The sequence below is a fragment of the Delphinus delphis genome, chromosome 3 (genome assembly GCF_949987515.2).
Source record: "Delphinus delphis chromosome 3, mDelDel1.2, whole genome shotgun sequence".
Classification (NCBI taxonomy): Eukaryota; Metazoa; Chordata; class Mammalia; order Artiodactyla; family Delphinidae; genus Delphinus; species Delphinus delphis.
The window spans coordinates 161,278,614-161,292,631 of record NC_082685.1 but is presented as its reverse complement, the minus strand read 5'-3'; the positions used below and the strand labels follow the sequence as shown (position 1 = coordinate 161,292,631).

Sequence of the window (14,018 nt, the reverse complement as noted above, 5' to 3'; positions counted from 1 at the left end):
TTGGGAGTGGGACGTACTCTGGGGTATAAAACATGGGGAGAATTAGGGCATGGAGAGCAGGTGAGGACACTGTGTAGGAGAGGAGAATGGTGATTTCTAAGTCTTCCTAGAACAATCCCTCTATCACCATGTTCCAACCTGTGTTCCACTGTCCACCACAGAGGGTCTACAAGGTGTTAACGTGCTTTCCTGGTAAGCAGCCAAGGAATTCTGGGAAATGCCACCTACAGGAGCCGACTTTTGGAGACCACTAAATACTGGCATATCAAGGGCTCTGAAAAGTCCTCCAGAAGAGAAATCTGCCTGACTTTGTTTAACCTGGATTTCCCAGACTTATCTGAGCCTAGACTTCTTTGCAGCATACTGGTACACATTCTGGGAAACTGTATTTAATGGAATACACCACGTTACATATATTTTAAAGTATATTATATCCCTCATTAGGAAAAAATGTTTGCTTAAACTTTTCCCATGTATCCTGCTGTTCAGCAGTCTGCTGCGTCCAAATCACATCTTTCAAATTGGGGTCTCAGGGGGCTTCCCTGGTGGCGCAGTGGTTGAGAGTCTGCCTGCCAATGCAGGGGACACGGGTTCGTGCCCTGGTCCGGGAAGATCCCACATGCCGCGGAGCGGCTGGGCCCGTGAGCCATGGCCACTGAGCCTGCGCTCCGCAACGGGAGAGGCCACAACAGTGAGAGGCCCGCGTACCGCAAAAAAAAAAAAAAAAAAAAAATCGGGGTCTCAGAATACACTAACCTATTAATATAAAAAGCTTAATGACTCAAGTTCCTTTAAAGTCTAATGGCCAACAGTAAGTATAATTTTAAAATGTAGTTAGCCTCGGGAGATAAAATTAAATACTGAATATATATAGTTTCCAGGAAATTAATGACATCATATACTTGGTAAAAATTCCTTAGGGAACAGCTTAAGAATATCACTCCTTGTTTCATTATTTATATCACAACATCTATAAGAAATTACACCATAGACCTTAAACACTCAGCCTTTTGAATTGAAAAATAATAACCATTTAAACAGACTTACTGATCTTTGCAAAAGCATTTTTCAAGTACATCTGAATGTTCAGTGATGTCCAGGTCAGTGCAGCCAGGCCAGGCTGCAGAGCTTCATCCACCTTTGCCAAATGAGGGACCATCAGTTGCTCTATAATGGGAGGCATTTTTGACTTCACTCTCTGATATTCAGCCAGCATCATCTGCAGGGAAATAGGGGTGAAGTAATCAAATAATATCTCACTTTGAATATCTAGTAATAGCTCATTTTTATCCAAAATGATTACTTTTATTTAGGGTCCAGTTGCAGGGCTCCAATAGCAGCCTGGCAAGTAAAGCAGCCAAAACATAATAAGAATAGAACAGGCAAGAAATCTCTCCATAGACACAAATTCCTAATCTAATAAAATACGACTGAGAAGGAGAGAAAAAGAACTTAAGAGCAAGTTAAAGGACAAGAATGTTGTCTGCTTTGTTCAATGTGCCTGAAACAGTGCCTGGCACATAGAAGATGATCAATCAATATTTCTCTGATTAATTAACTAGCTGTTATTAGAACGAGCATTTGTGATCAGAAACTCATGGTCCTCCACTGAAATTTACCTGCTGTATAATGTTAAATTGTGTCAGTATTTTGTTCACATGTTACCATATTTAAATAAGATTGATAGTACTTCCAGCCTACCTTTTATAGCAATGTTAATATTAATAATTAATTATAAGAAAGCAACTTTAATGCACTTCTTAAATACAATTGTTTTTAAGCTCATCTTTGTAATGTGCGTGTGAGTATTACTTTGTCATTAGATCACTGTTTCCCAAGGTGTTTACGCTGAAATGCAAGCCACAAGAGATTCTATAAGAAAAATGGTCCCTGGGTGGATAAGTTTGGAAAACACTGTACACAATATCTCCCTTCTTTGACAGTCACAATTAATAGTAATGATTCTGAGAAAATTGCAAGAAGGAAGTAAGAAGCCCAACAGTCTTTGTGAATTGTGTTAAACTCAACATTTCCCATTGGACTACATAATCCTTTCTTCATTTAATACTTTTCCACAATTTCTGTAATATCCTTTCAATTTCCATGAAACACCTAAAGTTGATGGTTATATTAGCAGCTACTTATACATTTCCTGAACCGTTTATCCACTGCTTACCTTTTTTTCAATGTTCATCATTTATCCTATTTGGGAAGCAATTCTTAAATCAGCCTCCAGCAGGCCTTTTACTTCCTACCTTAATCCTTTAATCTAGGAGGTATTATTCACCCATTTTATAAATGAAAAACTGAGGCTTAGAAGGGTAATTTGCCCAAAGATAATGCTTTGAATCCAGATTGACTTCAGAATCTGTATTCGTAACTATTAGTCTATGTTGGCTCATCTCTTTCTAGTTTGAACTGCCTTCCAAGGAATAGATGAAGAAAACAAACTCTCAGCTACTCCAGCATGTCTGTAGAAGCCTGAAAACTGTTCAATATTCAGCACAATAACTCAGCAATACCTGAGATAGTCTCCAAAACATGTCAATAGATCTGCTCTTACCAGGTACTTGCAGTGAGTGGGAACCTTTAATGCTTTCAACCTCAAGATACAATAAATGTCACCCAGATGATAATTCACTTGTTAGAATTGTCATTTACAGCTGTGGTGGTTTTAAAACATTCTTTGACCGTCCTCCCTTAATGGGGTGGGGTTTATGTCCCCTCTCCTTGAATCTGGGTGGGCTTATGAAGCCCAACAGAAGACAACAGAAATGATGCTATGAGACATCTGAGGCTGTCCAAAAGGCCATGTGGCTTCCTCCCTGCCTACTGTAACACTCACCGTTGGAATTCTGAATTGCATTATAAGAAATTCTACTACCCTGAGGCCTCCCTCCATCCTGGAATGCTCTCATAGATTCTCCAGTCCTTAGCCCCAGCTAAGTGAAACTTCCAGCCATTCCCACCAAAGAACCAGAGAATGAGTCCTTCTTGGACCTTCCAGATCAAACATCTGCCAACTGAACTAAGTGATCTTAGCCAATGCCACAGGGAACAGAAGGATCACCTAGCCAAGCCTTGCTTAAATTCTTTATTCACAGAATCATGAGGTATAATGAAATGGTTGCTTTAAGCCACTGTATTTTGGGATTGTTTGTTACATGCAACGGATAACTGAAACAGCAATTCTGTGGACAAAATTATCATTAGTAATTTTATATTCTGATAAACAGTGTTTCTTAATAAAAATAACTACTTTCTTTTTCCTTTTTTATTTATTTTTTATTGAAGTATATTTAATTTACAATGTTGTATTAGTTTCAGATGTACAGCAAAGTGATTCAGTTATACACACACACATATATATATACATATTCTTTTTCAGATTCTTTTCCATTATAGGTTATTACAAGATACTGAGTATAGTTCCCTGTGCTCTAGAGTGGGTCCCTGTTGTTTACCTATTTTATATATAGTAAAACTAACTGTTTCTTTACAAATATGTAGATTGACTTAGCTATTTTTCTAACATCCAAGAAAAATCTAAAAGGGAATTCCAACATTCTGACTAGTATCTGATGAGCTTACATTTGAGGAATGTCTGTCCATTGCCAATATTAACTTTTTAATATAACACGAAAGAGTGGGAAAACAGTAGACTACAAGTTTGGGTTCTTGTCCTACCTCTGCAACTTACTAGCTATGAGACCTTGGCTACGTCATTTAACTTCTCTAAGCCACGGTTTTGTCATCTCTAAAATAATATAATAGTACTCTATTCCAATTACCTAACATGGCTGTAGAAAATATCAAATGGAATAATGAATATGAAAACGGTTTGAAATGTAAAGTATTATGCAAATGTGTGGCCTTATAGGGCTTGTCCTATGATATTGGCCACTATAAAGTTCTAACAATGGTTTCCATGTTGTCAAATATCGTGGCAGCACCTCTGACCTCATCTTGAGCATCCTCTGGGCAGCATTTGTCACTGGTGACCATTCACTCCATCATGAGGTTTTTCTTACCCTTGGCTTCCTTGACACTTGGTTTCCACCTGCCTCAAAGGGCAATCCTTAATTTTACTAGCATATTTGTCCTCTTCTATCAGACCTGTTAATATTGGAACAACTCAGGGTTCAATGTAGGCCCTCTACGCTTCTTTATATTCTCCTCCTTGGAAATCTCATACAGGACAATGACTTTAAATAGCAACTGTATTCTAATAACTCTCAAAAACACACCTTCAACTTTGACTTCTCCACTCAACTCCAGACTTACATATCTATCTGCATGGATAACACCTCTACTTGGATCTCTAAAAATCATCTTATACTTAAGATGGGAGCTATTAATTCCTTTCTGCCCCCCAAAACAAGCTAGTTCCAGTCTTTGCCATCTCCACGAGTGGAACTTCCATTTGGGGCCACTGCATGTTACTGAACATGTGTGCAGGATACAACCAACGTAACGACTGAATAATTCCATTGAGTTGCTCACACCAAAAACAAAGGGATCATCCTTGAGTTCTCTCATAACCTGCCTGTTGACATCATTCTCTAATTCACTGATCTACTACTCTGCTGCACCCTAGTTCAAGCTGCCATCATCTCCATCCTGAACCGGTGCAACAGCTCTCAAACTAGCCTCACACTGACCCTTTTTGTCCCCTTAGAGTCTATTCCTCACCCAGCAGAAAGAATGATTTTTATTGTAAAAGACATCATGCCTTTTTCTCCTGCTCAGATTCCTCTAATGGCTTCCCGGTGCACTCAAACGTGTAACCTTGGTGCACTCAAACGTGTAACCTTGGTTTACAAGCTCTATGATGACCTGGCCCTTGCCAACTCTACGTTCTAGCCTCAGTCACTCCACTACAGTTGTCCTGGACACTTTCTGCTTCTCAACAGTAACACACCACCAGATTTTTTTTTAATGCACACTGGGGCTAGCCAAGAAGGGAAAAAAAAAAAAGTACTATACCTTCATGTTACTGAAGTTCTTTTTGTATATGTCTCGTTTCCGGAAAAGGGAAGCTGCAAATGGTGAAACTTCCAGACCCATCTGTGACATGCACTCTGTTTCTCTAAATAAGGTTAATATCTGAGGATCAAAGTTTACAAACAATTCCCCTGTGCCGGGAGCCTTCACCAATAAAGAAGCCTCAAGTCCTACATGAATTTCTTCAGTCTGTGAGAAGAGATCAACATTGTTACTAGTAGCGGGTTCAATGCAGACACAGGGTATCTAGCTTGGCCATTTCTGGGAATGAAGGTCATTACGTCTTCTTCCATGGATTTGAGCTTCTCAAACTAAAGACAATGGGGTCTCTCACTCTTCTCCTAACTTCACTCTCAGGAAAGAGTTTTCAAGTTCTTAGTGGTGATATACAGTCAATTCAACAAAATGCTTGGGTCATGAATCTCTCACACCTGATAAGTGGATACTGCAATAAAGGTGACTTCTCAAAAGCCACTTCACTCCCTGATACCTTCGTTCCTACTCAGTTATTTTTCCTAATAAATGTTTCAAGAAACCTACCAAGCTCAGTCTTCAGTTATCTAGAAAAGCAAGGTAAAACACTACAGAGACATCTCTGTTGTTGATTCAGACACCAAAATTTGAACTAGGAAAATGAGATACCATTTTAGAGGCCTTGTTAGGCTGAATTTTATCCTCCAAAATACTTCCTGTCAATCTACAAAGAAATACAAGTGTTGGTAGGGTATGAAATATAATTTGATTAACCTAGTATGGCCAAATAAAATTTAAAACTTTGTTTAACAGGCATACTAGTGTTCACAGACACAATGGAGAGAAAAAAAGAAAGAGAAATCCTAATCAACCAGGTACAGGATCCCATAAACAGGATCTTCTTCCTTAGGAGTTTATAAATTAAATAAAAATGAGTTTCTGGGGCTTCCCTGGTGGCGCAGTGCTTAAGAATCCACCTGCCAATGCAGGGGACACGGGTTCGAGCCGAGGTCTGGGAAGATCCCACATGCCGCGGAGCAATTAAGCCCGTGTGCCACAACTACTAAGCCTGCGCTCTAGAGCCCACGAGCCACAACTACTGAAGCCCACGTGCCTAGAGCCTGTGCTCCGCAACAAGAGAAGCCACCGCAATGAGAAGCCTGCGCACCAAGTCGAAGAGTAGGCCCCCGCTCACCGCAACCATAGAAAGCCCGCACGCAGCAACGAAGACCCAACACAGCCAATAAATAAATAACTAATTTATTTTTTAAAAAATGAGTTTCTGTTACCTGGCTTACGATCTTTTTTCCAAAATTAATTATTGTTTTTCTTCAGGGACATATTACACTCTTTGACTGATTACTGAGAGTCAACCAACCCTGTCTTACAAAATACCCACAAACTCAACTTTCTATGGGAATAAAACTGCCCAATGCGAGCAGTTTATAAACTCTTATGGAGTCGTCTTTGAAGAGCATACATGCAGAGACTCACTTGCTGAAGCCATGCCCTGTGGTAGAGAACCTCAAACGCCAGGAGGACTTTGGCCACCCTGTTGTAACTGCGAATCACAGGCTTGGCTTCCGCCGTCTGGAGCACAGACGGGTGCTGCCGGAAAAGCTGCATTGGTTGCTGAATCCGGTGGAAGAGCTGTCGGGCCCACAGAATCTTCCCAGCAATGGGAGGCTGGTCTCGAGCCAAAGGAGGATCGTCTTTCTGCTTTGTATACAGCTTCGAGATCATATCAATGTCAGCCCCATAGTTTTCAAGGATACGCCGGTATTTGTCATCAATTCCAAGATTAGGTATATCCAATCTGATTTTTTTTTTTAAAGTGAAAGGCTTGAATTAATGGGATGATATTGAGAAATCTTATTTATTAAGACTTACTGTAAAAACATATGCTGATGGAAGAGAATGAAATATTTGTGTTAGCATATTAAAAAATCAAAATGGAATCAGTCTGTCAATCATGTCACAATGGAGAGGTTATAGCTTTTCGGTTTGTTTCTTTTTTTTTTTTTTGTCTTATGGGATCTTAGTTCCCCAACCAGGAAGTGAACCCGGGACCTCGGCAATGAGAGTACAAAGTCCTAACCACTGGACCACCAGGGAATTCCCTAGAGTGTTTTTTGGTTTTTGGTTTGTTTTTTTTTTTTTTTAAATAGTATCAATCCTTAAAACCTAGTCAAAACTTTTGGTAAGAGTTTCTTCAAATTACTTAAACACTGGGCTTCCCTGGTGGCGCGGTGGTTGAGAGTCTGCCTGCCGATTCAGGGGACACAGGTTCGTGCCCAGGTCTGGGAAGATCCCACATGCCGCGGAGCGGCTGGGGCTGTGAGCCATGGCCACTGAGCCTGCGCGTCCGGAGCCTGTGCTCCGCAATGGGAGAGGCCACAACAGTGAGAGGCCCGCGTACCGCAAAAAAAAAAAAAAAAAAAAAAAAAATTACTTAAACATTAAGTGATATTATGATAGGCAGTCACAAGGTACTTCAAAGCTGAGAGGAAATAAAACAAACTCTTAATCCTCTGAAGAACTTTAAAACTGTGGCCTTGTTATTCAGATTGTCAAGAGAGGATTTCCTTCCCACTAGAATATGAAATAATAATAACGTAAGCTAAACCATGTTCATATTACCCCAATTTAGAAAATAGAATTTAGAAGAGTCTTTCAAATTTTTACCTTTCAAATTTCTTTAACATACTTAGAGCTTGATTTGTGTTTTTAATCTTTTCAAACGTAACATCCATGAACTTCTGCAACTCATTCTAAAACAGAATAAAGTCTGATTATGAACAGTGAATTAGCATTGCAAAAAATTCTACTTAGCAACAAGATAAAAGAGCTCCCCACCTCTGCAAACACATACAATATAGGACAAAGTATAACAGAGAAGATAATACTCATCTAAGCTTAAAGAAAGATAAATGTCCAGAACAAAGAGGGACGTGAAGGCCAGAGCAGTCATAGGGTTTGGTGCCATGGCAGGCCCCAGGGATACTGGACCAGATATTTCTTCCACAAACATCACATCTTAGGATCAAGAAATCTTCTTGCACTGAAGAACTGTACAGTTAGCCTATCTAAATAAACACTCAAATTTTTTCACGACATAAAAATATCCGAGTATAAACTATACAGAACTTGAGACACAGTAAATCTTTACTGAGCCCTAACGCTTGGACCTGGTTTTCCTTGCTTTTCCAACTTATGGCTTCACAAAGGCCTACACTGAGCTTTTCATGAACACCTAAGACCTCAATTTAGTCTTTTCTCTCTGAGCCTTAGGTCCATTCTTTCAGTCTTTTGGAGTCTGGTGTGGAATCTTCTAGTCCTCTTAGCTCTGGGCTCTCAGGCCCTACTCAGTTTTTCTTAAGGCGGCTTGCCACCTCAAACGCTGGTCCTTTACTAAACAGTGCCTTACTTTGCCCACTGGAGACAATATCCTTCTAGACTTCCAATGGCCCGCCTGGTTCTAACGTGCTGCATCTCTTTGATATTAGTATAAGCATGAGCCCGAAATCTGGACAGGATCCCAGGCTCTGATGCCCTTGACAGCAGATCCCTGGACACAACCCTGATCCAAATCACTCATGGACAGTATATCTCATGCTCCCACACACACACACCCTCCAGTCTCACATCTTGGAGATGCCACAGTTACTGGTTTTCTCCATTCCGTCTCCAAGACTCATCACCCCCGCTCACTACACCCAGAGTCATGGGAAGGTCAGTATATGCCCCCCAGTTTTACAGAAACAAAGGCTGAATTCATGACAGTGCGTGAATTATTTAAAGGAGAGAGTATAAAAATGTTAGTTAAGAGAAAGTGGATGGAGAAAGGGAAAAGGAAGTCAGAGGAAAACTGGTCAGCAAACCGAGGAGCGAAGTGGACAATTTTTGAGATGGAAGACAAGATGAATAAAAGTGTTGAATGAGGGCTTCCCTGGTGGCGCAGCGGTTGAGAGTGCACCTGCCGATGCAGGGGACACAGGTTCGTGCCCCGGTCCGGGAAGATGCCACATGCCGCGGAGCGGCTGGGCCTGTGAGCCATGGCCGCTGAGCCTGCGCATCCGGAGCCTGTGCTCCGCAACGGGAGAGGCCACAACAGTGAGAGGCCCGCGTACCGCAAAAAAAAAAAAAAAAAAAAAAAGTGTTGAATGAAAAAAAAAAATTCAAGAAGACTAGGAATTAGTATCTATAACTAGTGCTTAAAAAACAGACTTTAAAACATTTATAAAATTATATTCTCAGTATGATAAAAAGTGGTACAGTCTTGAAACGGTCTTCCCATTACTCTCATTTCCGCTCCATTTACTTGGAAAACATCAATCATGTTCTCACACCAAGCATGGCCTCCTCTCTGGAGCCTTTCCTAATCCCAGTCAAGCAACAATATGGAACTGTTTTTCTCCTAGGTTCACACCCTACCTTATGGGTTGTAGCAGTTCTCAGAGTCTATGTAATGTTTTGCAGGTCTGTTCTCCGTATAAGTTTCTTTAGAACTTCTTTGGAATATGTCAACTTATCTTTGGATCCTTACTTCCCAGTACAATATCAGAATATTATACTTTTATAATTAGCCATTTTAGCCACTCTTTGCCCTTCTTTAATAATATATTCATTACTCTGTTCTATAACATATACGTACTTATATTTCAATCATATCACGTGTCTGATGTGATTTCTGAGGGCAAATCAACTTGATTTATTTCTGTATCCATAAGCTACAGCATAGAAGTCTATACATAAATAATGTACAGTAAATGCATGTTTAATTGCAATAAATCTAGTTCTTATTTTTTGTTACCTTATCAGTAATTATCTTTCTTTTCCATTTTTTTCTTAAACATTTTATTGGGTCATTTCATTTATGTTCCATTTAAAGTAAAACCTGTGCTTTTTTTCAGATCTGATGCCCCTGATATATGTGGAACTGGGATGTGATTTTTTAAGGTTATACTCCATTTATAGTTATTATAAAATATTGGCTATATTCCCCATGTTGAACAATATATCCTTGTAGCTTATTTTATACCGAATAGTTTATACCTCTTAATCCCCTACCCCTATATTACCCCTCTCCTCTTCCCTCTCCCCACCGGTAACCACTAATTTGTTCTCTATTTCTCTGAGTCTGCTTCTCTTTTGTTATATTCACTGATTTGTTGTATTTTTTTGGATTCCATATATGTGATATCACACAGTATTTGTCTTTCTCTGCTTGACTTATTTCACTTAGCAGTCTACTCCTTATTATTTCGCAACTCATACGCTAATTCAGCAAACATTCTTTGCTCTCCAGTAACATAAGGTCCTATCCCCTAGGCCTTGGAGACATAAATAGGAATGAACACAATTCCTGCCCTCAAGGTGTTCACCATCTACCTATATCCCACATACAAACTACTGAAGTACCATGTGATCAGAAACTGCTAGGACACACAAATGAAGATTTGACAAATAAACACTGACCGTGGAGCACAGACTCAGGATCTGCCAGCGCCCATCAACAAGAGATCAAGACCCACACTCCTTACGTCTGAATCGGCCCCCAAAAGAGATCAGTGCTTAAATTATTACCGGCACTCTATCTTCCCATCACCTGAAACGTGTCTTACAGCATAATGGTTTAAAACTTGAATCCTAGAGCCAGACAGCCTGCCACTTGTCATCTCTGTGACCTTGGGCAAATCACTTAACCTCATTGTGAATCGGTCTCCTCCTCTCCAAAAAGAGGGTAATAAGAGCACCCACTTTATCAGATTATTGTGAGTATTAAATGAATTAACATCTATAAAGTGCTGAGAACAGACCTGACACATAGAATTAGCTAGTTTTATTATGAGTCCTACACTGAACTCATCCCTCCAGAAATGCTTTGGAGCTCTTTTTCCCTTGAAGTGTATAAATTTATTTCAAACTGAAAATTCTGGAAAAGAAGAAACAGAATGATCCTTTTCCTTTAATAATCAGAAAGGTGCACACTTTAGATCTCACTGGGATGGAAAGAAGTCTGCATGTTGATTATAGTGGACACCTGTTAGGTTGTCTCCCAATCTTACCCTCCCTGGTTCTCCTCAGCTGATAATAAACGCTCCCAACCACGCAAGTGGATCTCATCCCCTCTGCTTTTACCATATGACCCCTCAGTTAACAGGTCCAGGACAAGGCACCACATTAGAATTGGCTAACCCAACCTTTTCCTTAGGAACTTGGAGATGAGGCTGGTTCCATGATATGTTCTCAGAAGCCGCTGACGGCCATACGCTGCTCCTGTGGGCTGGTTCGGGGGTGGGAGGAGGGACAAGAGAAGGAAGAGAGAATGGGGCTTCGAGACCAAGAGGGGTCCAGGTGCTGAGCCGGTCCCGGTACCACTGTTTCAAGGCCAGCTGTAACCCTGCCTTTGAGATCTGCCAGGCACTGCTGATCATTTATTTGCTCAAGCTACCTCTGGTCACAATCATTGCTAAAGTAACAAACAAATGGAAACAAATTTCTATATTCTAATAATGCTGTTTCAACAGAAGATAAAAGTTAATTTTCTAAGATCTAAGACGGAACACATGCAGAAGTCTGTGATCACAGATCATTACCCAAAGCTATACTTATGACCCTTTAATCCATGAAAAAAAGCCTTCAGTCATTAATCTGAAATCACAAAATGCAGGCCAAGCTTGCTATCGGTCACCTCCATGATGAAGATGCCTCTCCCTTCTGAATGGGTAATGATAACCAGCATTACACAGAATGGAAAAAATAAACACCAGACTGTCAACAGGAGTTTCATTATCCAACCTACGTGAAGGTCATTAGTCTGCTTGCAAAACTCTTCATAATCCTGCTCAAAATCCATTTTCCGCTGGTCTAAGAAATTATATTCCTTTCCCTTTATGGTGGCAACAATACCCTGAAATGTTATGAAAGAAATAAGACAATATTTCAATATTCTTGCATTACTTAGGTAAATATGACCTTTAAATATAGAACCTGTGCAATCATTCCCCAAAACTCAACTTAAGAGGAGCCTTATTTCTTTAATTATTCTCACTGCTTCATGTATATTACAGGTAGTATAATATTGCCGAATGCATTCAAATATATAATTTTGAAAGCATTTTCATGAGACTTTATGTATTTCTGAAGAAAAATATCAAATAAAAACCTCACCTGAAAAGTAGGAAAGATGTTCTGTCTAAAAATTTCTTACAAACTACATCGGAAGTAATGAAAAAGAAAAAGAAGCCCAAGGAACTTCCCTAGTGGCCCAGTGGTAAAGAATCCACCTTGCAATGCAGGGGACGCACGTTCAATCCCTGGTGGGGAGCCAAGATCCCACAGGCCGCGACGCAACTAAGCCCTCATGCCACAACTACTGAGCTCACGTGCCCTAGCTAGAGAGCTTGCATGCCGAAACTACAGAGCCCATGCACCCTGGAGCCTGCACGCCACAACTAGAGAAAGAGAAAACCCGCACACAACAACTAGAGAGAAGCCCGTGAACCTCAAGGGAAGAGCAAGGGAAGATCCCACATGCCTCAACGAAGATCCCACGTGCTGCAACTAAGACCTGACGCAGCCGAAAGAAAGGAAGGGAGGGAGGAAGGAAGGAAGCAAGCAAGCCCAAAGTAGAATTTACTAAAATATTTTTCATTGAAAAGTTTGTCTTCTCAGAAAATAAATAAGACTTTAACAGAATACAAACAACTTAGGAAGAACACAGTTATAACATCTGCAGATGAAAAACTATCCTCCAAGCCTCAAATGTCCTAAATAAAATATCAAACCATAATCTACTATTTAAAGAATCTCTAGAATTAATTGCTTCCTCCAAAGCTGCAGTCTGTGACTATAACAGTGCAAATTAGGAAACTCATCTTCTTGAAAATACTATTATCCAAAGTTCTGTTTGCTCTGAATAATGAGCTCTAATGCTCTGTGATCATTCTTAACCAGGTACTAAGCCGTTCTCAAACTCGGTGCCCGCACTGTTGACACAGGCCTATAATCTTTATGAAGAATGTTGGGCCAGCTTCCACAAACGCTTCTTCAAAGATATTTCCATTTAAACATCACCTCAAGTGTCTCAATAGACAAGAGTGTATAAGCTGCATAACTTCTTGAATCAAGTTTACAAGTTAAAACAACCTACTCTTTCATGCCGTATAACTACAAAACTAGGTCTATTCAGAAATTGTGTATATATAATGTTATAATGCTACCCATCATGTTACAGGAAATGTGTAAAAGAAGTATGGAAAAGCTACATTCCTACATTTTAAAGTTATATTTTAAAAGATTTGCGGCCCTTAGAAAATTCTGCTTTGTGATTGGATTTAATGGTCACTTAAGAGTATTAAGTAAATAAGCTGATTAATCATGACCTTTAAACCAACTAATCAAACTCAATCTACTAAATCATTTACTTGACAGATATTTATTGCACACCTATTATATGCCAGCAAACTTGGAAGATACAGAAATGAACAGAACAAAGAAACATCCCTGCCCTGGGGAATTTACATCCTCGGTCGGGGAGAGAGGGTGGGAATCTATATAAGTCACAAATAAATGAACAGGATAATTGCAGACAGTGAAAAAATAAGTAACATAGAGTGACTGAGGTGAAACAGAGCTCAAGGAAAACTTAATTGAGAGGGTCATTTAAATCAAGATCTAGAGGCCAAGGAGAAAATAACCATGTGATGATTCAGAGGCAGAACTTTCTATATATATATATAGAAAAGGTTTTTTCTTTTTCTCTCCCCAAATCTGATATACTCAGGAAATGAAAAGATTTCTTATATAGACCTAAACTTTTAGAGTAGAAAAATCAATGAGTGACAGTAAATTATATGATCCTTTTCAAATTCAAGTACAAAAAAAAATTAAGGTTTAGTGGCACTGTCCCCAAACAAGAAAAAACTGACTATATCCACATTAAAAATGCAAAGCACATCGTGTTTGCAAATTGTTTTTTAAAAATCTTCGAAACATTAGATCCCTGTGCCCACTTTAAAAACTAAGATTAGTTACAC

At 39.7% G+C, this 14,018-nt stretch overlaps 1 protein-coding gene across 1 annotated transcript in view; it reads right to left on the bottom strand.

Moving 5' to 3' along the window:
- DNAH5 (dynein axonemal heavy chain 5) overlaps positions 1-14,018 on the bottom strand; it is a 288,911-nt gene that overhangs the window by 174,413 nt on the left and 100,480 nt on the right. The window contains exons 13-17 of the mRNA XM_060007206.1: positions 11,783-11,890; positions 7,663-7,748; positions 6,472-6,793; positions 4,987-5,193; positions 1,048-1,219 (exon numbers count right to left, since the gene is read on the bottom strand). Of these exons, the coding sequence (XP_059863189.1) occupies positions 1,048-1,219; positions 4,987-5,193; positions 6,472-6,793; positions 7,663-7,748; positions 11,783-11,890 (895 nt within the window). The remainder of the gene's footprint in view (positions 1-1,047; positions 1,220-4,986; positions 5,194-6,471; positions 6,794-7,662; positions 7,749-11,782; positions 11,891-14,018) is intronic.